Source organism: Octopus sinensis, linkage group LG2 (genome assembly GCF_006345805.1).
Source record: "Octopus sinensis linkage group LG2, ASM634580v1, whole genome shotgun sequence".
NCBI classification, from domain to species: Eukaryota; Metazoa; Mollusca; class Cephalopoda; order Octopoda; family Octopodidae; genus Octopus; species Octopus sinensis.
The window spans coordinates 144532746-144553628 of NC_042998.1; the positions used below are offsets into that span (position 1 = coordinate 144532746).

The window sequence follows — 20883 nt, forward strand, 5'->3', positions numbered from 1 at the left end:
TATATATATACATACCTATATCTATATACACACACACATATATATATACATACCTATATCTATATACACACACACATATATATATATATACAAACCCACACATTATAATATATATATATATATATATATAGATGATCAGATACCTATATATCTATATACATATATATATGCACACACACACACACATATATATATATATACACACACATATACACACACATATATATACATACACACACGTATATATATATATATATATATATATATATATATATATATGTCCAGGTATATATACTTGTGCGTGTGTGATCGCACATTCATGTAGTTTTTTATATATTCAGGAAAACAGAAAATAGAAGTGAATTGTGTTTATCTTTTGTTATTTAGACTTTGTGCACACACACATACATATTGAATAGATCATTATACATATAACACATGTATGTAAGTATGTATGTATGTATGTATGTATGTATATAATCATGTGTGTGTGTGTATATATATATATATGCACATTCAAACACAAAGCAGTCTCATGCATACACACAAAATGAATCTCAATCAGCTATCATTAATTGGCAGGACTTGAACAGTAGCCAGATTTGGACATTGGTCAACCTAATAATATTAGTGATATTGTTGCTACTGCTGTTTTTTCTGTTGTTACTGCTGCTGCTGTTGTTGTTGTTGTTGTGTAAGAGGCAAGTCGATGAATAGAATCAAAATAACAAGAAATTTTTCAAGGAGGTGATGGTAAATTGGACCTCTTGCAGATGCGGAAAATACTTGCAAAATATTAATCTAGCAGAGCAGCCTGTTGGTTTCAAGCCCAAACCTGGAAAAAGAAGAAAGAATTCCATGAAAGTCACTTTTGTCAAGATAGCAGTTGAAGGAAAATACCTCATTAGGGGTATCTCATCATCATTTAATGTCCACTTTTCCATGCTTGGATGAGTCAGATGAAATTTGTCGAGACAGATTTTTTTTTGGCAAGATGATCTTCCTGTTATCAACCAAAATAATATTTTCTCTTAGCTAGACAGGTTTTCTACAGAAGACTAGAAATGAACAACATTGCTTGTATACTGATCATATTCATTTACAACAAACATATGTCAAGACTAAGGTACACACAAACACACACACAATGGGCTTCTTTTAGTTCCCATCTACGAAATCCAAGGCTATAGTAGAAAACACTTGCCAAGGGGCCACATAGTGGGAAGCAAGCTTCTTAGCCACATAGCCTCATCAGCACCATATACTAAATACAAATATAGCAGGATCTTATATATGTAAAACAATGAGTTACAACAGTTTTTTTCTCGTTAACAGAGATTACCTATACTATCTATTAGTGGACAAAACTTCCTCTGGAGATGTTTAAAATCTGAAAACAATAGTCAAGGGAGTTAACTCCAATATGATTAGGTGGTGAAAGCTTTTTAAACAAGGATCTGGTCTTTAAAGCTGATTGATAAAAGTTGGCTTTAAAGACAACCTGATCCTCTCTCAAACACCCACCTCAAATTTGCAAATGTACTTCTATCAAATATTTTTTAGCAACTCATCATATTGGAATTAACTCCCTTGACTGTTTTCTATATACACCTCTTCAGGTGCACTAATTATTTGTTTAATCTAAATACATATATATAATATTTATATAGAAGTTTGTGTTTGTATATCATTGTCTGATATCACATAATGGCTGTATATGAGCATCACCATCATACAAGCGGTGTTGCTTGATTCCGATCTTCTGTGAGAAACAGGTCTGGCCATGGGGAGATATTGCCTTGCTTGAAAACAAGTGAAGATTGGCAACAGGAAAGGCACTTGGCTGTAGGAAATCTGTTGCAACAAATTTTGTGTGACCCATGCAAGCATGGAAAAGTGGGTGTTAAAATGATGATGATGATAATAATAATAATGTGTAAGACAATTTAGTCTAGATTACTGAAATTATAGTTCAGTCTTGAAGTGCATGATTTAGCATTTTACATCTGAATAGCAACCCCTATCATTAATATCTCAACCATGAAGGAGGGGGTGAAATTTATTTGTCTTTCCCACAGTTGTAATGCAAAAATGGAAAAAAAAAATGTTCGAAGTCACGACTCAGCAATCAAATGTCTGGTATTCTTGCACGCAATTACATTGTGAAATATTTATATCAAATGTTACAAGGAACACTGACAGTGATTTTGATGTATAATGATAAAAACATTTTATACAAATAACTTCACATAAAAACAATATAATAAAAAGTGAAATAAAAACAATATAATTAAAGAGTGAAATAAACATCAGGGATACTTTGCTTCATTCAGGAGCTACTCAAAGGTATTGCAAGATCTTCTGAATCCACTGCAACATGACAGACTTTTCCATATTATCATCAGGTATCTCAGGGTCACAAGTGCTTTGCCCCTTAGCCTGTATGCTGCACCTACAGGATTCCACCTAAGGTCTCTTGTCAAGACTAATCCTAATCTGGATTCTGTTGCCATGCCTATCTACTTGATAGCTTTCTTCAGTTTGGGTTACAGACCAATCTTCTGCAGGAAATATATCCATCTAACTGGAAAGCTATAGAAACTTACTTCAATAGGGAATGAGGCTGCATGCCATTCTTGACAAGAGTTTTGTCAGCTAAGTCTTGATATTTGGCTTTCTTCAGCTGGTGAGAAATGATCAGTTAGTCCTCCAGGGTGCTGTAAGTGCAACCATAATGATTGTTTTTTGCCCTTGTAGAGCAGGAGCACGTCTGGTCAGAGTGATGTTACTGCTACCTATATCACTACTTTTAGATATCAAATAATGCCTTTACTACTTTACAAACATTAAATATTTTAATTACTATAGTAAAAGTAATGTTAGTCCTCTATATTGCCAATCACATAATTCTGAAGAGGAAATGGTATGTGTGAGTCAGCAAACCACCATCTATTTACAACTAGACACCACACAACTATTTACTAATCTCAACCTCTTTGACACTTCAGGTTAGCTAATTGGTCAGAGTTCTGGCAAAAACTAGCAGTGCATCTACTTCATTCCTGACAGAAATAGCTAAGGAACTGAAGCCATCTTCTTGAGTATGTCCCATGTTCTTCACACAACTCAAACACTTAACTCCCTAAATCCTCCAACTGGTCCGCCCATAGTTGCAATAAAGAAGTACTTAGCCTGGAAAATATCACCAAGCCCTTCAAATTCAATTCAATAGCTTTTGCTCACCACAATAATTTCTGCAAGGCCAATTGCTCCCTCTAATACTTTGCTGTGGGTGTGTACAAATAAAAGAAAATCATGTGATGAGAGAGGATGGTAGTGTATAGTGGGTTTGTAGCTAGATCCACAATGTCCTACCTGGCAGAAAATGCCTTACGAGGCATGTAGCAGAGGCATGTTTGTGAAAGCCCAGATTCTCAGCAAGTACTTAAACAAAATAACTGCTACATGATTACAGTTATATCTGACATGGTTTGGTGATTGCATGGATAATGAAGATAAAATTAGCCAGACATTCCCAGGAGAGGTTGATATTGTTGGAAGGTATCTGAATCAGGGATATCTAGTTAATAGATGATCAATAGAGTACCCAGCAGTTCAATATGTAAAATATAAATAAATATCTGTAAATATGGAATGTTGTTTCAAAGTTATACTATTTGTCTTCATTAAATATTTCTTCACATTTTACAAATGTGAATATATTTATTTTCCTTACAAATATCTACTCATACACACACACACAAGTGCACACATAACCAAGAAAATGAACACTGTCAGAAGATGAAATTGTTGTGATCTCCAGTCAATAACTTGAGAAGTAAGTGTTCCCACAGTGCCAGCTGTAAACAAAATAATAATATTCAATGTGTGTGTGAAACTGCATAAGATACTAACCTTTAGTGTGTAATCCCAGCTACCAGTACACAGAGCTGTACCATCAGGTGATACACCAAGACAACTAACACGGTTTTCATGACCATACAATACACAGATACGGTTGCTCTTAAGGACATCCCATATATTTACGTTATAGTCATTATAGCCAGCAAATAGTAACCGACCTACACATCACAGACAGAAACAAAGGATAAAGAACAGGATTACAAAAAAAAGAAAATTATTTGTGAAAAAACATATCAACATAATATAACATTCACATTTAATACATTCGAGTGTATTTGGATGTGATAAGACTTTTCACTACAGAAATAGCCTTGAGAGAAAATTCTCCACCTAGATATGCATGAAAACATATTTGTGGGTAGGGGACTGCAAGTGATGTCATTTTTGTGTAGGATGCATGCATTTCTGTGTTGTTTTGCTTTGTCAGCTGTGAAGCCAAAATCTGTCACTGCCAGTAAGAATGAAATTATTTTTATTGAAACAGCATACAGATTGTTGGCTGGTTTACTTCAAACCACATAACTGCTGTCAGACATTAAAGAAACATAGCTTCTACTGTAGAATTAACAATGATAAACAAATTCAGTATAATAAAGTATTTGGTAAAAATATTATTTAGTGATGTCTGGAACTAGTAAAAACAGGGTTTGCATTCAATAGATATTTCAGGCATCACTGTGTGGTTTAAGTAGTGTGCTTTAAAACCACATGATTTCAAGTTCAGTTCCACTGCAGAGCACCTTGGGCAAGTGTCTTCTACTATAGCTTAGTCAACCAATTATTTGTGAGTGAACTTGGAAGATGGAAACATCAAAAGCCCATTGTATATATGTGTATCTATTTATGTATATATGCGTATGCATGTGTATGTGTATAATATATATATATATATATAGAGATAGATATATACATATATACATACGTGTGTATGTTTCTTTGAGATTGACCCCCCCATGATCACTTGACAACCAATATAGGTTTGTTTACATATCACTCCTGCAACTTAGTGGTTTGGCAAAAGAGACTGACAGAATAACTACCAGACTTTAAAATAAGTACTGGGGTTGATTTGTCTGACTAAACCTTTCAAGGTAGTTCCCCAACATGATTGCAGTCCAATGACTGAAACAGGTAAGATATAAAATCTTTCAGAACTTTCAAAATTCCCAAAATAGACACTTACCACTTAATGAAAATCCTACAGAGTTACAACCAAAAATAATACTTTCTTTTTTATAGCAGTTCACCTCTCGGTCAGCTCGCAAGTCAAATAGTCGACACTGCAAAAAGAAATGGTTTTACATAAATCTTCTTACAACTGAAAATGCAAATTGCTGAGATGGCTAACTACCAGAAACGCAACTGTGTGGTTAGCAGTTTCTATTTTGTTACTGACACGGTGTTATGTCCATAGCCTGGATATTTAACTTTAATCACCAGAGATCAACCAGCTTTATTAATTTGTTTCACCCTTTTGCAACCATATTTCTATTGAAATACTCTGCCTTTGTTGTACCTATGAAGGGTCATTATCCTAATAATAAGCACACGCACTGGTTGTATTTCACTTCCTTTTTATTATTATTAGTCAATTAGTTAACCATTTAACCAAATAACTATTCAAGTGTTTGAGTCATTACTTGCCATTCACGACTTCATCAATGACACACCCTTTCAACTCCAGCTGGTGTTTGGGACATAAATTAACAAGAAATATTGGTTCTCAAATTTTGACACAGGGTCAGCAATTTCAGGGGTGGGGAGGTAAGTTGATTACATTGATCCCCAGTGTTCAACTGGTACTTATTTTATCTCAAAAGGATGAAAAGCAAAGTCATCCATGGCAGTATTTGAACTCAGAATGTAATGTCAGAAGAAATGTCGTGCATTTTTTTTAATGTGGTAATGATTTTGCTTAGAAACTTTGAAGGAAGTTTTCAAGGACCAAAGATGGTCTTGGGCAGGTATTTTCATGTTAGCATACACTGAATGGGGACTTATTTGAAGCAGCTGCATGCTGTTCCTGTCACCAATCCTCAGCTGCTTTTCAAGTAAGGAATTTTTTAAATAATTCTACTGCTCAATGAAAGAACAGAGCAAACTGGCCATAATGTATCAAGGAATGTAAACATTATATCACCATTTTGCACAAATGCTGATAAAAGAACCTATGAAATGTCAACATTCACATGTGTAAGTATGCATACACACATACATGCAGAAACAAGGAAAGCTTTTTTTCAGTTTCCAACAAACAAATTCACTCACAAGGCACTGATCAGCTCAGGGCTGTTCTGGAGTAAATGTAAATGATATATTAGGTGTATATGGGCCAATGGAACAGCATCACAGTATAATTGTCACAAGCTGATATAGATAAGGTAAAAGCTGGAATCTGAGTAAACTAGTAGTGTATATAGTTTTACTAACCTTAATCATATCTGTCTTGAGTGTCTTTAATTAGAGTTCACTTGAGGACACAAGATAAATAGTATAAAAGATGTATGGGTAATTTGACACACCCTAATTTTCTGCAGCACATATTCAGGGGAAAAAGGGACTTATTGCATTAAAACTAATAGGAGACCCAACTTTGCATATAGGACATGGGATAATTTTTTTGAGACATTTTAAAAAAAAGAATGTGTCTTAAATGTCATCAAATACAGTAGTTTGAGTATGTCCTCAAAAGTAATCACAATTAATAGATAAAGGAAAATTGTTCCCAGGTGAAAGGAACTATCTTAAGAAGAAGTCTCAGGGAAAATTACATGATGTAGATATCATCATCATCATTGTTTAACAACTGTTTTCCATACTGACATGGGCTAGATGATTTGATCAGAGCGGGCAAGCCAGAGAGCTACATCAGGTTCCAGTCTGATTTAGATTGGTTTCTACAGCTGATGTTCTTCCTAACACCAACCACTTTACAGTGTATCTGGGTGCTTTTAACATGGCACAAACACGAGTACTTTTATGTGGCACCAACACAAGTGGTTTTCATGTGTCACCGGCACAGGACTCTCCATTCCTCTTCACCTATGATGACAAAATTATCAATGGTGATGACAGCAATTAAGTAAGATGAATAGAGTGATAGAAGACAAGAAATAAAAAAGTGAAGAAAAGAAACAAAAAGACTAACCGTTGCATCATCAGAACCAGTAGCAAATGCATCACCACTGGGAAAGAATCTGACTGAATTGATGTCGTTTTCATGGCCTTCAAATACTTGAGTACATTCACCAGTTCTCATGTCCCATACCATTGCAACTTTATCACAACCCTGTCATCAAATAAAGAGAGAAAATGTACATCAATATCATTGCCACCATCATCATCATTGCCATCATCATTACCATCATCATCGCCACCATCATCATCACCACCACCATCGTTACCATGATCATCTTCATTATCATTACCAACCATCATCATCATCTTTAACATTATTGTTTTATGTTCACTTTCTATGCTAGCATTGGATAGGTTGAAGATCAAAGTCAACACGTATTGTTAGTCACCAAGGTATGTTGGAGGATCACCATGTTTATAAATTTTAGTTTCTGAAACAGCAACCATAATGATGATGACAATGATGATATATATATATACCCACTATTCAACATAAATGCGTTTATTGAGGAGTGTTCCATCATCTCTATTTTAATGCACAGCTTTCCATGCATGTAATGTTTGGTCAGAATATGTTAAAGTAGATTTTCTATGGTTGGATGTCCTTTTAGTCATTAACCCTTCATTGTTACAAAGCAAGGTAATGTTTTACCTCAGCCAAACATGCTTTCTATGGGAGATTGTAAATAAATGATGTAAATAAAAACATTGGGATACAAACTTCCTAAGTACACATCCATACCTGCACTTGGTCATAAATGGTAAATATGCCCAAGTCTTCTGATGGTTAAATACATCACCTGATTAGATTTATCAGCTCAGATTTTATAACTTTCCAGCTGAGAAGCTTGCCTCCCAACAATGTGGATTTTGCACAGCCCCTAAGGCAAGTGTCTTCTACCATAGCCCTGGTCTCGCCAAAGTGTTGCAAGTGGGCTTGATAGATGGAAACTGTGTGGAAGCCTGTTGGCTTCTGCTGACATGGAGCTCCCTTATCTGGTGGCCAATGCAGAAGCTAAAGATAAATTAGTGGTTGGTGAGAAATGTACAGGGATGTTGTTAGTAAGGTGAAAGTTGGCAAAGAATATAAAAAGGAATTTAGTGTACAGGTAGGATTTCACCAAGGATCAGTCCTTAGCTCCCGCTTGTTTATCACAGCCTCCAGGCCATAACAAATGTATTTAAGACTGTTTGTCCTTGGGAGCTCCTCTATATTGATGACCTTGTTCTTGTAGCTGAATCTCCACTAGAATTAGTGAAGAAATTTTAGGCGTGGAAGCAATGTTTGGAATCAAAGGGCCTTAGAATTAATTTAACAAAGACAAACGACAGAGGTTCTGGTAAGTAGAAAAGCAGGCAAATTACTAATCCCTTCAGGAAGATGGCTGTGCTTGATATGTAGAAAAGGTGTAGGTAGAAATTCCATGCAGTGTATTCAGAGTTAACTATGGACAGGTAAACTGAGTAGCAGTATCACAGGAAGGTTAAAACAGAAAGTAGTTTTTGTGTGTGGCAGATGTGCAGGCACAATAAACATTAGGAATATACAGAAAACAGACTTTGTCAAATGCCTAGGGGAATACTTAGAAGTAGTAGATAGCTTCTGTTACCTAGGTGACCAAGGCAGCGGTGGAGAAGGATGCCCTGAAAGCATAGTTGTTAGAATAAGAATGGACTACACAAAGTTCAAAGAGCTTCTACTTTTGTTGGTAACAAAGAGCCTCTCTTTCAGAAAGAAAGGCAAATTGTTTGATACCTGTGTATGGACAGCTATGCTACATGGCAGTGAAACATGGGCTGTGACTGCAGAAGATATGTAAAGGCTTAAAAGAAATGAAGCCAGCATGCTCTGCTGGATGTGCAGTGTCAGTGTACAAATGACAGAGTGTAAATGTTTTAACAGAAAAATAGGCTATAAGAGGCACCAGGAGTAGTGTGCATGGCAGAAGACTGCACTGCTAGGGTCATGTGAAGCATATAGATGGGGGAGCTGAATAAAGAAGTGCCAATCTCTAATTGTGGAGGGAACTTGTGGAATGGGTAGACCCAGGAAGATGTGGGACGAAGCGGTGAGAAATGATCTTTGGAGATGATAAGGGGCTGAGACATCTGGTGATTTGCAGTGCTTGAGAAGATACATCAAGCTAAGTAAAATAATGGCCATCTATACATACAGGCATGTCCTTTACAGCCATTCTCCCTGCTTCGCATGTAACCTGTCCTCTGTTGGAATTCCCTTGCAACCCATTTTCCCAACACTCCTACCATCCCACCACCCATGATTACCACCTGCTATAAGCCCCTCCACTCTCCCTCACTTGCCTATGCTCTCACATATCTATCATACTCCCCTCCTAGCCACTCCAATTTCTCACCATCACTTGCTACAGTTTTCACTTCTTTGCTAAACATCTCCCATCACCCCTCACACACTTGTGGAACATGTCCCTCTACCCCTTCTGTACCACTTATACTTGTCCCCCTCAGTTCCCTGCTGGTAGGTCCTGATGCATCTCCAACACCACCTATCTCTATATCTTTTCCTTTAACTTTCTCTTTCCTCACCCGTCTTTTCCAACTGTTATAGCCAAGAATCTCCTCTATAGTTAGACACCCATCTCTACCCCCACCTATAATAATACTCTAACCTCTCTCCTGGCACAAAGCCACTTCCCTCGGTTCCACTCCTTCCCCCAGCTGAGAGGTCTTCATCTCACAAGTTACTTGGTGGCCCTGCTGGTGTTGGTGCTACATGGAAAGTAACAGTACTGGTGCCATATAAAAAGCACCCAGTACACTCTGTAAAGCGGTTGGCATTAGGAAGGACATCAGCCATAGAAATTATGTCAAAACAAATGAACTGGTGCAGCTCTCCTGCTTGTCAGCTCCAGTCAAACCGTCCAACCCATGCCAACATGGAAGATGGACGTTAATTGATCATGGTGATATATGTACATGCATGTGTGCATGTTGGTGCGTACTCTTGCCATAACATTATGTGATTGTTGTAAATGAACAGCACCATCATATTCATTTCCCAGTCTTCAGTGAAAAACGTGTCTAGCGATGGGGGAAATATTACTTTGTTTGGAAACAGGTGAATGTTGGTGACAAGAAAGGCATCTGACAGTAGAAAATCTGTCTCAACAAATTCCATGTGACCCATCCAAACATGGGGAAGTAGATGTTAAAATGATGATGACAATTTAAATTATAATAGTGTAGGAATATTAATTGTATTGACAGAAATGTAAATTCTGGTTTTCCCTTGTCAAAACAATATTTGAAAAATCAAGTACTTACTCCGGATACAAACTGGTTACCATTTTCTGAAGGTGAAAGATTAATACTCATAACATCTCCTGCATGTCCATGAAAACTTTGAATCAATTGGCCACTTTCGACATCCCACAGTGCACATGTACTGTCTCCACTTCCTGTTAGAATCTAAAAAAATAAAATGTCAAATGTTTCTTGAAATATTTTATAAGATATTTTTTTTAATTTTAAATTTTGATTTTATCATAAATAAATAATAAATTATATGAATAAGGATTTATATATAAATAATGAATTATATGAATAATGATTCATCACATATGAATAATGATTTACCAAATCACCTGAGACTGGCCCTGTTTTAACTCTTTTTTTACATATTTGTGCTGAAAAACACTGTCTTTGTTTTAATTAATTCTTAAAATAATGAAGAATTTAGTAAAATAATTTTAACATTATGACATTATCAAGTTACTATTTGGAGTATAAATTGACATAAACCTTTGATGGAAGTTTTTAATTTAGATCACTTTATCCATTTGTTAGCATATTTCTGTGGACATACACTGCCTTTGTTTCATTTAACTTCGAAAACTTAAAATATTAAAAAACAGCTGTTCAGTTTACCTGTTGATCAGATGTGGTAAATGTACAGCAGGACAAATAACTGGTATGTGTAGCAACAGCTTTCTTTTTACTGGCAGGATCTTCATCCAAACTTAGTGGGTAAATGGTACATTTATTGTCCAGACCTCTGTATAAAAAGATAGACAGAAAGTTTGAGAGAAAGAGAGACAGGTTTAAATGTTAGCAGGAATTAACAAAGGAAATATTGAAAAGTGTTTAACCATTTAACATTTCAGAATACTCTGTCAAATGTAATGCTTATTTATTCACATTGGTTTGAATTGATTATGCATTATCTTAGAGCCTTGAAATTTTGATGATGGGATTGTTTATTCATAAAATGACATTGTAGGTGTAAGAGGCAGGATCTGCATGGTTTGAACATTACAACAGGTAGAATTTTGAGGTTGGATATGGCCACTTTAAATGCTAAAGAGTTGAAACCTAGTTACACATAACTAACAAAACTATCACACATACAAATGCACGGAGTTTTAAACTTCTATGTATTCTCAAATATTTTCAGGTACAAATATGTTGTGTAGCTAACAAAAGGATCTTTAAATGGCAGATTGAATAAGATTGATAATACAGTTGAAGATGTAAAAACAAAGTGTTGTTGAAGCCTCAGATAAAAGGACACTTGAAAACAGAAAGCATCTGGGCTATCAAATTTAGCACATAAGATGCAAGCTGCAGATGGTGCACCTCAAATACTAAAGAGTCCGTACTGTTTATTCACCTCAGTTGGACTGTGCAGGAAAGTATTATGTCTAATGATTTGTGTAACAGTAACATTGATAACTGCTAGAAAAGTAATGGAGAGGTAGTAAAATGTGAAAATTATGGAGAGGAATTTCTTGATAAATGAAACAATGTGTTGCATTTTGGGAAGGTTATTATACCAATAATAAACACACACACACTGGTTTTATTTCGCTTCTTTTAGTATTATTAGTGAATTGGTTAACCAATTAGCTAATCAATTGGTTGATTAATTGTTCAGTGATTCAATCAATAGGTTAAGTTTGTCAAAACCCTTTCATTACCATTTGTAACCTCATCAATGACATGGTATCTATTCCAGGTCTGATTTATTAACTAACCAAAAGATTAATCAAGCAATTGATTAGTTAATTGGCTAAATGTTAACCAATTGAATAATAATAATAATAATAATAATCCTTTCTATTAAAGGCACAGGCCTAAAATTTTGGGGAAGAGGACTAGTTGATTACATCAACCCCAGTGTTACACTGGTACTTAATTTATCGACTCCAAAAGGATGAAAGGCAAATTATTTATACTATAATGGAGAAAGCTGCTTATTAATTAGGTATGCAACAATTACTAAAAGTACTAAAAGCTTGACCGTCTGGAAATATTTTTATAAATTCATGTTCTAAAAAATTGCCTATAATTTCACTTCTGGATTTTTTAACTCCAAATACTCGCAAATTTAAATATTCGTTGCATTCACTGTGGAGTAGATTTTAAATAATAAACAATATTAATTCATTGCAGGCAACATTTTACATTTCTATTTGCAAGAGTTTCTCATTCTTGCTCGCCTCTATTTTCATTAATGATAATTTAATAATAGCTATATAACTTTGATACGAGACACAATTTCAAGAATATTATCAGTTCCCGGAGTTTGTTAAATGAATATTTTTGATAAAATAAAAATTTTTTTAATATACCAGTATAATTTTTTTTTTTAAATGAAGTGATTTTGTTGGTATGGCTATTTGGAACACTATAAGCCTTACAATAATAACTATGTGATTGCTGCTATTTCTAGCATGCTAAAGATAGTTTCTAACGAGATTTCATTTACATTTAATATGTGACTGAAAATGAAAATTTAGCAGCTAAGGCACAATAGCAGAGAGAAAGATGGGCAACTGTATCAGATGAAACCAGGGCAAAGCGACTGAAACAGATGTCTGAATATGTATGGAGATGTAGACATGATTCTTTTTCCAATACACATGACCGACTGGTTAGGGTATCTTGAGAGGAGAATATTCTACTTCAAAATAATGGTATTAGATCCCAAATTGTTGATGCAACACTAAAGAGATCTTTCCTTTGCGTTCATGTGGAAGCAGTAGAGTTGACAATCAGTCTAAGACTGCTTACAGAAGGTCATTCTGATGAAAGAGAGTTTGCTAATTACGTTCTTGATGTAGGAAATGGTAACATTTCTGTTGAACAAAGCCTAGGTGAATTCAAAATCAAACTACCCAATGACCTTTCCCTTGAAAGTGATACTCTTTAAGATTTATGTGATTTTGTATATGCTGACCTCAAAAATAACTTCACAAACCCTGTGTGGCTTGCAAATAGAACCACTGTTACTCCAACAAATGAAGTAGCACAATTTGTGAATGATTTTCAGTTGACTAGGATCTCTGGTGAGCTAAAAATATACAGAAGCTCAGATACAGTTGATTATGAAACTCTGTATCCAATTGAGTTCATCAACAAACTTACACCATCAGGGTCTCCAACAAACATTTTCAAACTGAAGAAAAAATGCTGCATAATGCTTTTGAGAAATTTAGATGCTACTAATGGACATTGCAAAGGCACACGCTATATCATTATCAGTTTTCATGATCATGCTACTGATGCTGAGGTTGCTTCTGGTCCTTATGCAGGATCAACTCTGCTAATCCCAAGAATACCACATGTATCTCAAGAAATGGAATTTCCATTCACATTTACATGCCAACTATTTCTTGTCAAGCCAGCTTTAGCCTTGACGTGCAACAAGGTACAGGGACAGACTTTTGAATAAATTGGAATATATCTTCCGACACAATTCTTCTCACATGGTCAGCTGTATGTTGCATTATCTAGAGTTTGAAAGCAGACTAATGTAAAAATATTGTCTGAGAGAAATGGAAACAGCATGATTACTGACAATTGTGTCAAGAAGGAGATACTACTTTAAATCAAAATATGCTTTTTAGCAAGTTTCAGTAAATAGAATTAACATATAAATTGTATGTAAAGTAATATATATATGTGTGGAATAAATTATTTTGGCATATTTAAACAGATGCTGAATGAATGATATTGTTATATTAGATCATTTTAAATTTGGGTATATTTGAAAAAGTAAGGAAATGCCATTCCCATGTGTTCTCACAGCACCAGATTTGTGTGCGTGTATGTCCGTCCATCCATCTGTCTGTCTATCTATCTATCTATTCATATCTGTGTAAGTTCTACCAATTATTAATGATAAAATATATATATAACAGACTGATTCTTTAAAAAAGAGATTATGACTGTGATAAAATAATGAAAGCAATATTTACTAAGCAAGCGAGCACTATTATACAATGAAATAATTAGATATAAAATATAAAAATGATAGAATTGGGAGTCAAATGTGGAAACATTATCGAGTGGCTAACAGAAAACCACCTAGAGGGCGGTCCTTCTGTTAGTAATGATAATAAAAAGAAATGAAATAGGACCAGTGCATGTGTATTATTGGTATAATGACCCTCCTGAGATACACCAAAATCACATTAAAAATCTTGCATACCAAATACAAATGAAATATAACAGTGTGATTGATTAAGCTTTCCTTGGATTGGTAGGTAAAAGTGATTACAGGGAGGAAGTAGCAAGGATGGTCTTGAAGGTTTCTACTCAAAAAAAAAAAAACACAGTGTGTTAGTGCTGGTGTAGAGATACAAACTCACCATAGTTTAAATGAAAAAGCTGATATGTTATCCAGTTGGCCATAGATACTGTAGAAATAAATAAATTTAAAGACATCCTAGAATATATAACGACCATATAGGTTGACCCTCATTGAAACAACTCATGGAAAATATCTATTATTTTATTTGGTGTAACAAGATGGTGAAAAATAATGATCAATGATAATAGAAATATATAAAGAATTTTGACAAAAAATTATTTCAAGTCAATGGAAATATTAGATACAGACAGCGTATATAAAAGCAAGAGAGATACATTCTAAACATATATGTATATACACACATAAATACTGAACAATGAGAATGAGTGCTCAACACTGCATTGGTGGATAAAGATACTTTTTTGTGTCCTAAATGTACCATTGGTTTCATGTTAAGAAATATCTTAATTTTTCAAGCCAATCACAAAGGAAATTGGTGTTCATTCCCCTTCAATTCTTGTTTTTGTTTATTGAAAATCCTTGCATGATCTCAGTGTAACTTTCCATGTTCTAATCCAAAATAGAGACAAACACCAATTTTTCTTTGCAATTGGTTTAAAAAAAACTGTTAAGATATTTCTTAATATGAAACCAATGGTAGCCTTAATACACAAATAAAGTATGTTTATGTATGTATATATACACATATATGTATAAAAAGAAAGCACACAAATGGGTTGATGTGAACATTAACCTATTCCTGTTCTTTCCTTATGTAAACACCACATCTGGAGCCTTCCCTACATTGGATTTGGAACCCACAGTGGACTGCGATGCTGCATACTGGCTGGCATGTCTGTGTGTAGAATTTCATATACATGTATATTTACATGGATGTGTATATTAATTTGCTCATATGCATGTGTATGTAATCCCAACCATAAATTGGTGTCCTTGTTTTTAAAATACCTTGATTCAGATGAATTCTGCATACAATTAATATATATATATATATATATAAGTATCAGGTGTGTTATGAGTATTTATAGAATATGTATCCTATATAAGCTCAACAAACAATTAAAGATGGAGAAAAGATGTTAAAAGTTTTATAAAATTTTAATCCATGCATACAATCGTTTCGAATGGTAACATGTAAGAAACATGGAAAAAAATTAAATTAATTCATGCTCATAACACACCTGATACTTTTAAAATTTTTATATTTAAAAAAAAATACTTACAATAGTTAAGCTACAAATTTAATATGAAGAATGTTTATTAGAAATTTAACTTTGGACCCCACCAAAATAAAAGGATGAAATTGAACTCAACCTTTCACATATATCATCATCATCATCGTTTAGCGTCCGCTTTCCATGCTGGCATGGGTTGGACGGTACAACTGGGGTCTGGGAAGCCAGAAGGCTGCACCAGACCCAGTCTGATTTGGCAATGTTTCTACGGCTGGATGCCCTTCCTAACGCCAACCACTCCATGAGTGTAGTGGGTGCTTTTTACGTGCCACCAGCACAGGTGCCAGACGAGGCTGGCAAACGGCCATGATCGGATGGTGCTTTTTACGTGCCACCGGCACGGAAGCCAGTTGGGGTGGCACTGGCAATGGCCACATTCGGATAGAAACATACACACACACACACACATGCATACACTAAAACTTGTTTTTCAAGGAAATTACACAGATGGCAATTTTAACTTAATGCTGTTTCAATTGCATTCACAGTCTTTTGTGGCTCAGCAACTTTTTTAAAATACCAGCAAATGTAACAAGTAACAGCAGGTGCATAGCATTGTCATCTCCTCCTTGAGATGTTTGGCAATATCAGGTCTTTCAGAAGATATCCTGTCCCCCTGCTGTCAGCTATTCTGCTTCTCCCCAATAAACATATGTTCACCATTCACTGCATTCTTCTTCTCTTCCCCTCTCTCCACTTTCCTTTTGCACTCTTGTGAACCCTCTGTTTACTCATCCTGTCCAATTCTCTCTGTAACACTCCATTTACATTCACCTCCTTGTACCTTGAGGTTACATACACTCTGGTATGTCACCACCATCTTTCTTTCCACCTCTTTCCCTGTCAAGGGTAACCATGTATCTCCTCTTCAGCAAGACACCTGTTTCTCACTCTCTATTTTAGTTTAACCTTTCATCACCTGGTACAAAGCCACCTCCCTTAAAAGCCACTCTGCCTTTCAGCTGATGGGTCTTTGTTTTACAATCTACTTGGTGACCTCACCAGTGCTGGTACTACATAAAAAGCATCCAGAACACTATCAAGTGGTTGGCATTAGGAAGAGCATCCAGCCATAGAAACTATGCTAAAACTGACAGTAGAGCTTAGCACAATCGTCTGGCTTGCAAGCTCCTGTCAAACCATAAAACCCACGCAAGCATGCAAAATGGTTCTTAAATGATGATGATGGTAATATTAAATCTCTGAACAAGGTATAAACAGTAGCTGCACAACAATGTGAAGTATATTTGCCACTTATTGGTAATATTACTGTTGAAGAATAGCAAAGTCTGAAATGAAATTAAGCATTAAACTGTTGCCATCCTGGGGCATCACCTTGAAGAATTTTAGTTGAATGAATCAACCCCAGAACTTATTTTTTTTCAAGACTGGTATTTATTTTACCAGTCTCTTTTGCTGAACCACTAAGTTACAGGAACATAATCACACGAACACCAGTTGTCAAGCAATGGTGGGAGACAAACACACACACACACACAAGTACACAATAGGCTTCTTTCAGTTTCTGTCTATCAAATCCATTCACAAAGCTTTGGTTGGCCTGAAGCTATAGTAGAAGACACTTGCCTAAAGTGCTACATAGTGAGACTGAACCCAGAGCCATGTGGTTGGTAAGCAAACTTCTTACCACACAGCCATGCCTGTGCCTATGGTGATAGTCCCTATTAAATTGTTTCTGATAGCTTTGTACTGTAAAAGTGGAAGAAAAATCCCTTTACTTGAAAAACAGAAAAGGATTAGCAAACAGAAGAGCATTTGGCTGAAAAAAAAAATGCTTCAATAATACTTGTCCAACGTATGATAGTATAGGAAATGGATAAAAGTAAACCAATGAACGAACTTAAGGGTCACAGTGGGTCAGAGTTTAAGTGTAAGTGCTTTATCATCTAAACATAACCAACCATGACGAGTTGTTTAGAACATTTGAAATGATAATCTAATATTACACTAAACTAAAGGTGGTGAGCTGGCAGAATGGGTAGCTTGCTGGGCAAAATGCTTGGCAGCATTTCGTCTGTTCATACATTCTGAGTTCAAATTCCACCAATATCAACTAATATCAATAAAATAAATACCAGTTAATCACGGTGGTCAATGTAACCAACTTACCCCTCCCTCGAAATTGCTGGCCTTGTGCCAAAATTGAAGCCAATATTACATTAAACTAATGTTTGCATCTTCCAAAATTGTGCTTCTGGATCCAGCTTTCATTCTTTCATGGTTTTCTGAGAGAACCTTTGAAAAATTCACTTACCCGCAAGCCACCACAGTTCCTGAAGGACCATAAGCACAGGCCATCACCCATGTTGTTGGCATGGTAACTGCGTGTTCCTAAAAATTAAAAATTTTAAAGAAAAGTCAGTTATGTAATAACATGAAATTAGTTACCCAATAAAAAGAATTCGAATAAAGTAGCCCCAAAAAGGGCTTTAATGCGTTTCCAGAGTATATAGAGCATAGGAGGAAATGCTGATAAGGTATGTATGCTAAAATTGTGAAGTATATTATGTAATAACAGGCTAATCACATATGAGATAATAACAATTCAAAGTAAATAACTGAAAAAGGCTTTTGCATGTTCCCAGAGAATATTACTCTCAGGGATGCTAGTGCTGGTATATTCGTGAATATATCACTAACCAAAATAAGTGGATTTATTGTTTTAGGAAAATACTATTTACTTGTTAAAGGGTTGTACTGGATAAATTGTGAAAATAACTCTAACAGTTCAAATACTAAGAAATAAGCATACTCAATTTAATTTTTACCAAATAACTTAGGAAAATGGATGGGTTATATCCCTTGGCTATATATAAGGAACCCTTCCAGGGGCAAATGGGTTATTTCCCTTGGTTTTTAAAATAAAATATATTACATATATATAAGGATCTCTTCCAGGGGCCCTATTATCGATTTTTTTCAACAATCTGAGTAAGTCATGAGTTCTACTCACGTGTCAAGTTTCCTCAAAATCGATAAAACGATGTAGGAGGAGTTAGCTAACAACTCCACAAACACACCCACATATGTAGTATATATATATTATATATATATATATATATATATATATATATATATATATATATATATATATATGTGTGTGTGTGTGTGTATATATATATATATGTGTGTGTGTGTGTATATATATATATGTGTGTGTGTGTGTGTATATATATATATATATATATATGTGTGTGTGTGTATATATAAATGGTGTTCACATAGTTCTGCAGGCACAGGTGACTTCAGAACTGTCATAAAATGAGTTAGTTCAAATGATGTGTAACATAATAGCAAGAGTTCCTAGATAAGATTTGTGAGAGACAACAACTTCCGTCACTTTCCAGGGAGAAAAACTAGAAATAGTTGATAGTTTTCCGTTACCTAGGTGACCAAGTCAGCAGCGGGGGTGGGTGTGCTGAAAGTGTAACTGCTAGAGTAAGAATAGCTTGGGCAAAGTTCAGAGAGCTCTTACCTCTGCTGGTGACAAAAGGCCTCTCGCACAGAGTGAAAGGCAGACTGTATGATGCGTGTGTACGAACAGCCATGCTACATGGCAGTGAAACATGGGCCGTGACTGCTGAGGATATGCGTAAGCTCGCTAGAAATGAAGCCAGTATGCTCCGATGGATGTGTAATGCCGGTACTCACACTCGGCAGAGTGTAAGTACCTTGAGAGAAAAGCTGGACCTAAGAAGCATCAGTTGTGGTGTGCAAGAGAGACGTTTGCGCTGGTATGGTCATGTGGCGAGAATGGATGTAGATAGTTGTGTGAAAAAGTGCCACACCCTAGCGGTTGAGGGAACCTGTGGAAGAGGCAGACCCAGGAAAACCTGGGACGAGGTGGTGAAGCACAACCTTCGAACTTTAGGTCTCACTGAGGAAATGACTAGAGACCGAGACCTCTGGAAGTGTGCTGTGCGCGAGAAGACCCGGCAGGACAAGTGAGTCCACAACCCGTGGCCTTCTACATGGGATGGAGCCAGCCTACGTATGCATACCTTCCCTTCTTGGGACACAAAACTCTACTTGTGAAGACGTGTTGAGGCAAGTGAGGATCTGAATCGAAATCGATCAATGGAAATTGCGGATGTGCTACCAGTGCCGGTGGCATGTCGAAACTCTGCTTGTGAAGACCCATTGAGGCAAGTGAGGATCAGAATCGAAATCGATCAATGGAAATCGATCAATGGAAATTGCAGATGTGTTACCAGTGCCGGTGGCATGTAAGAGAACTTTCTGTTTCGCGACCGTTGCCAGCACCGCCCCGTTTCGTGTCCGTTGCCAGCCTCGCCTGGCCCTCGTGCCGGTGGCACATAAAAAGCACCATCCGTTCGTGGCCGTTTGCCAGCTCTGTCTGGCACCAGTGCGGGTGGCACGTAAAAATCACCCACTACACTCACGGAGTGGTTGGCGTTAGGAAGGGCATCCAGCCGTAGAAACACTGCCAGATTTGACTGGGCCTGATGAAGCCTTCTGGCTTCACAGACCCCAGTAGAACTGTCCAACCCATGCTAGCATGGAAAACGGACGCTAAATGATGATGATGATGATGATGATAAGACATGAGATATCAAATACATAAAAGACATACCTGAATAAACATTTATGATTAGTCAACTGGAAAGAGTTTTTTGGTTCACTGATTTCTTGTAATACAATCAATAAATAGTTAGGTTGGAATAATGATTGGGTTATCAATAATGTGGCCTGGAAAGCTAATGAAACACTTGCATATGTATCTACATAGAATCAGAAATGAGCTGTGCCGTTTTCTAGATCAATGGATCAGATCAGTAAGTATTAGAAACATACTTTTTTTTTATATATCAGAGATGAATAATTTTTAAGACCTAATTTTCTTTATTGGTAATGGTGAGATTTTATTTCCCTTATTTACTTGTGTATAAGAAACATTTTTTTTTTAAAGATACAACTTCATTAATAAAAAAAAATCATGTGGTAGCTTAT

At 35.9% G+C, this 20883-nt stretch overlaps 1 protein-coding gene across 1 annotated transcript in view; it reads right to left on the minus strand.

Moving 5' to 3' along the window:
- Window positions 1–289: 289 nt before the first annotated feature.
- LOC115232637 (guanine nucleotide-binding protein subunit beta-5) overlaps window positions 290–20883 on the minus strand; it is a 74956-nt gene continuing 54362 nt past the window's right edge. The window contains exons 4-10 of the mRNA XM_029802633.2: window positions 18167–18243; window positions 10969–11095; window positions 10366–10509; window positions 7073–7213; window positions 5108–5204; window positions 3916–4082; window positions 290–835 (exon numbers count right to left, since the gene is read on the minus strand). Coding sequence (XP_029658493.1) covers window positions 824–835; window positions 3916–4082; window positions 5108–5204; window positions 7073–7213; window positions 10366–10509; window positions 10969–11095; window positions 18167–18243 — 765 coding nt within the window. The 3' untranslated portion in view covers window positions 290–823. The remainder of the gene's footprint in view (window positions 836–3915; window positions 4083–5107; window positions 5205–7072; window positions 7214–10365; window positions 10510–10968; window positions 11096–18166; window positions 18244–20883) is intronic.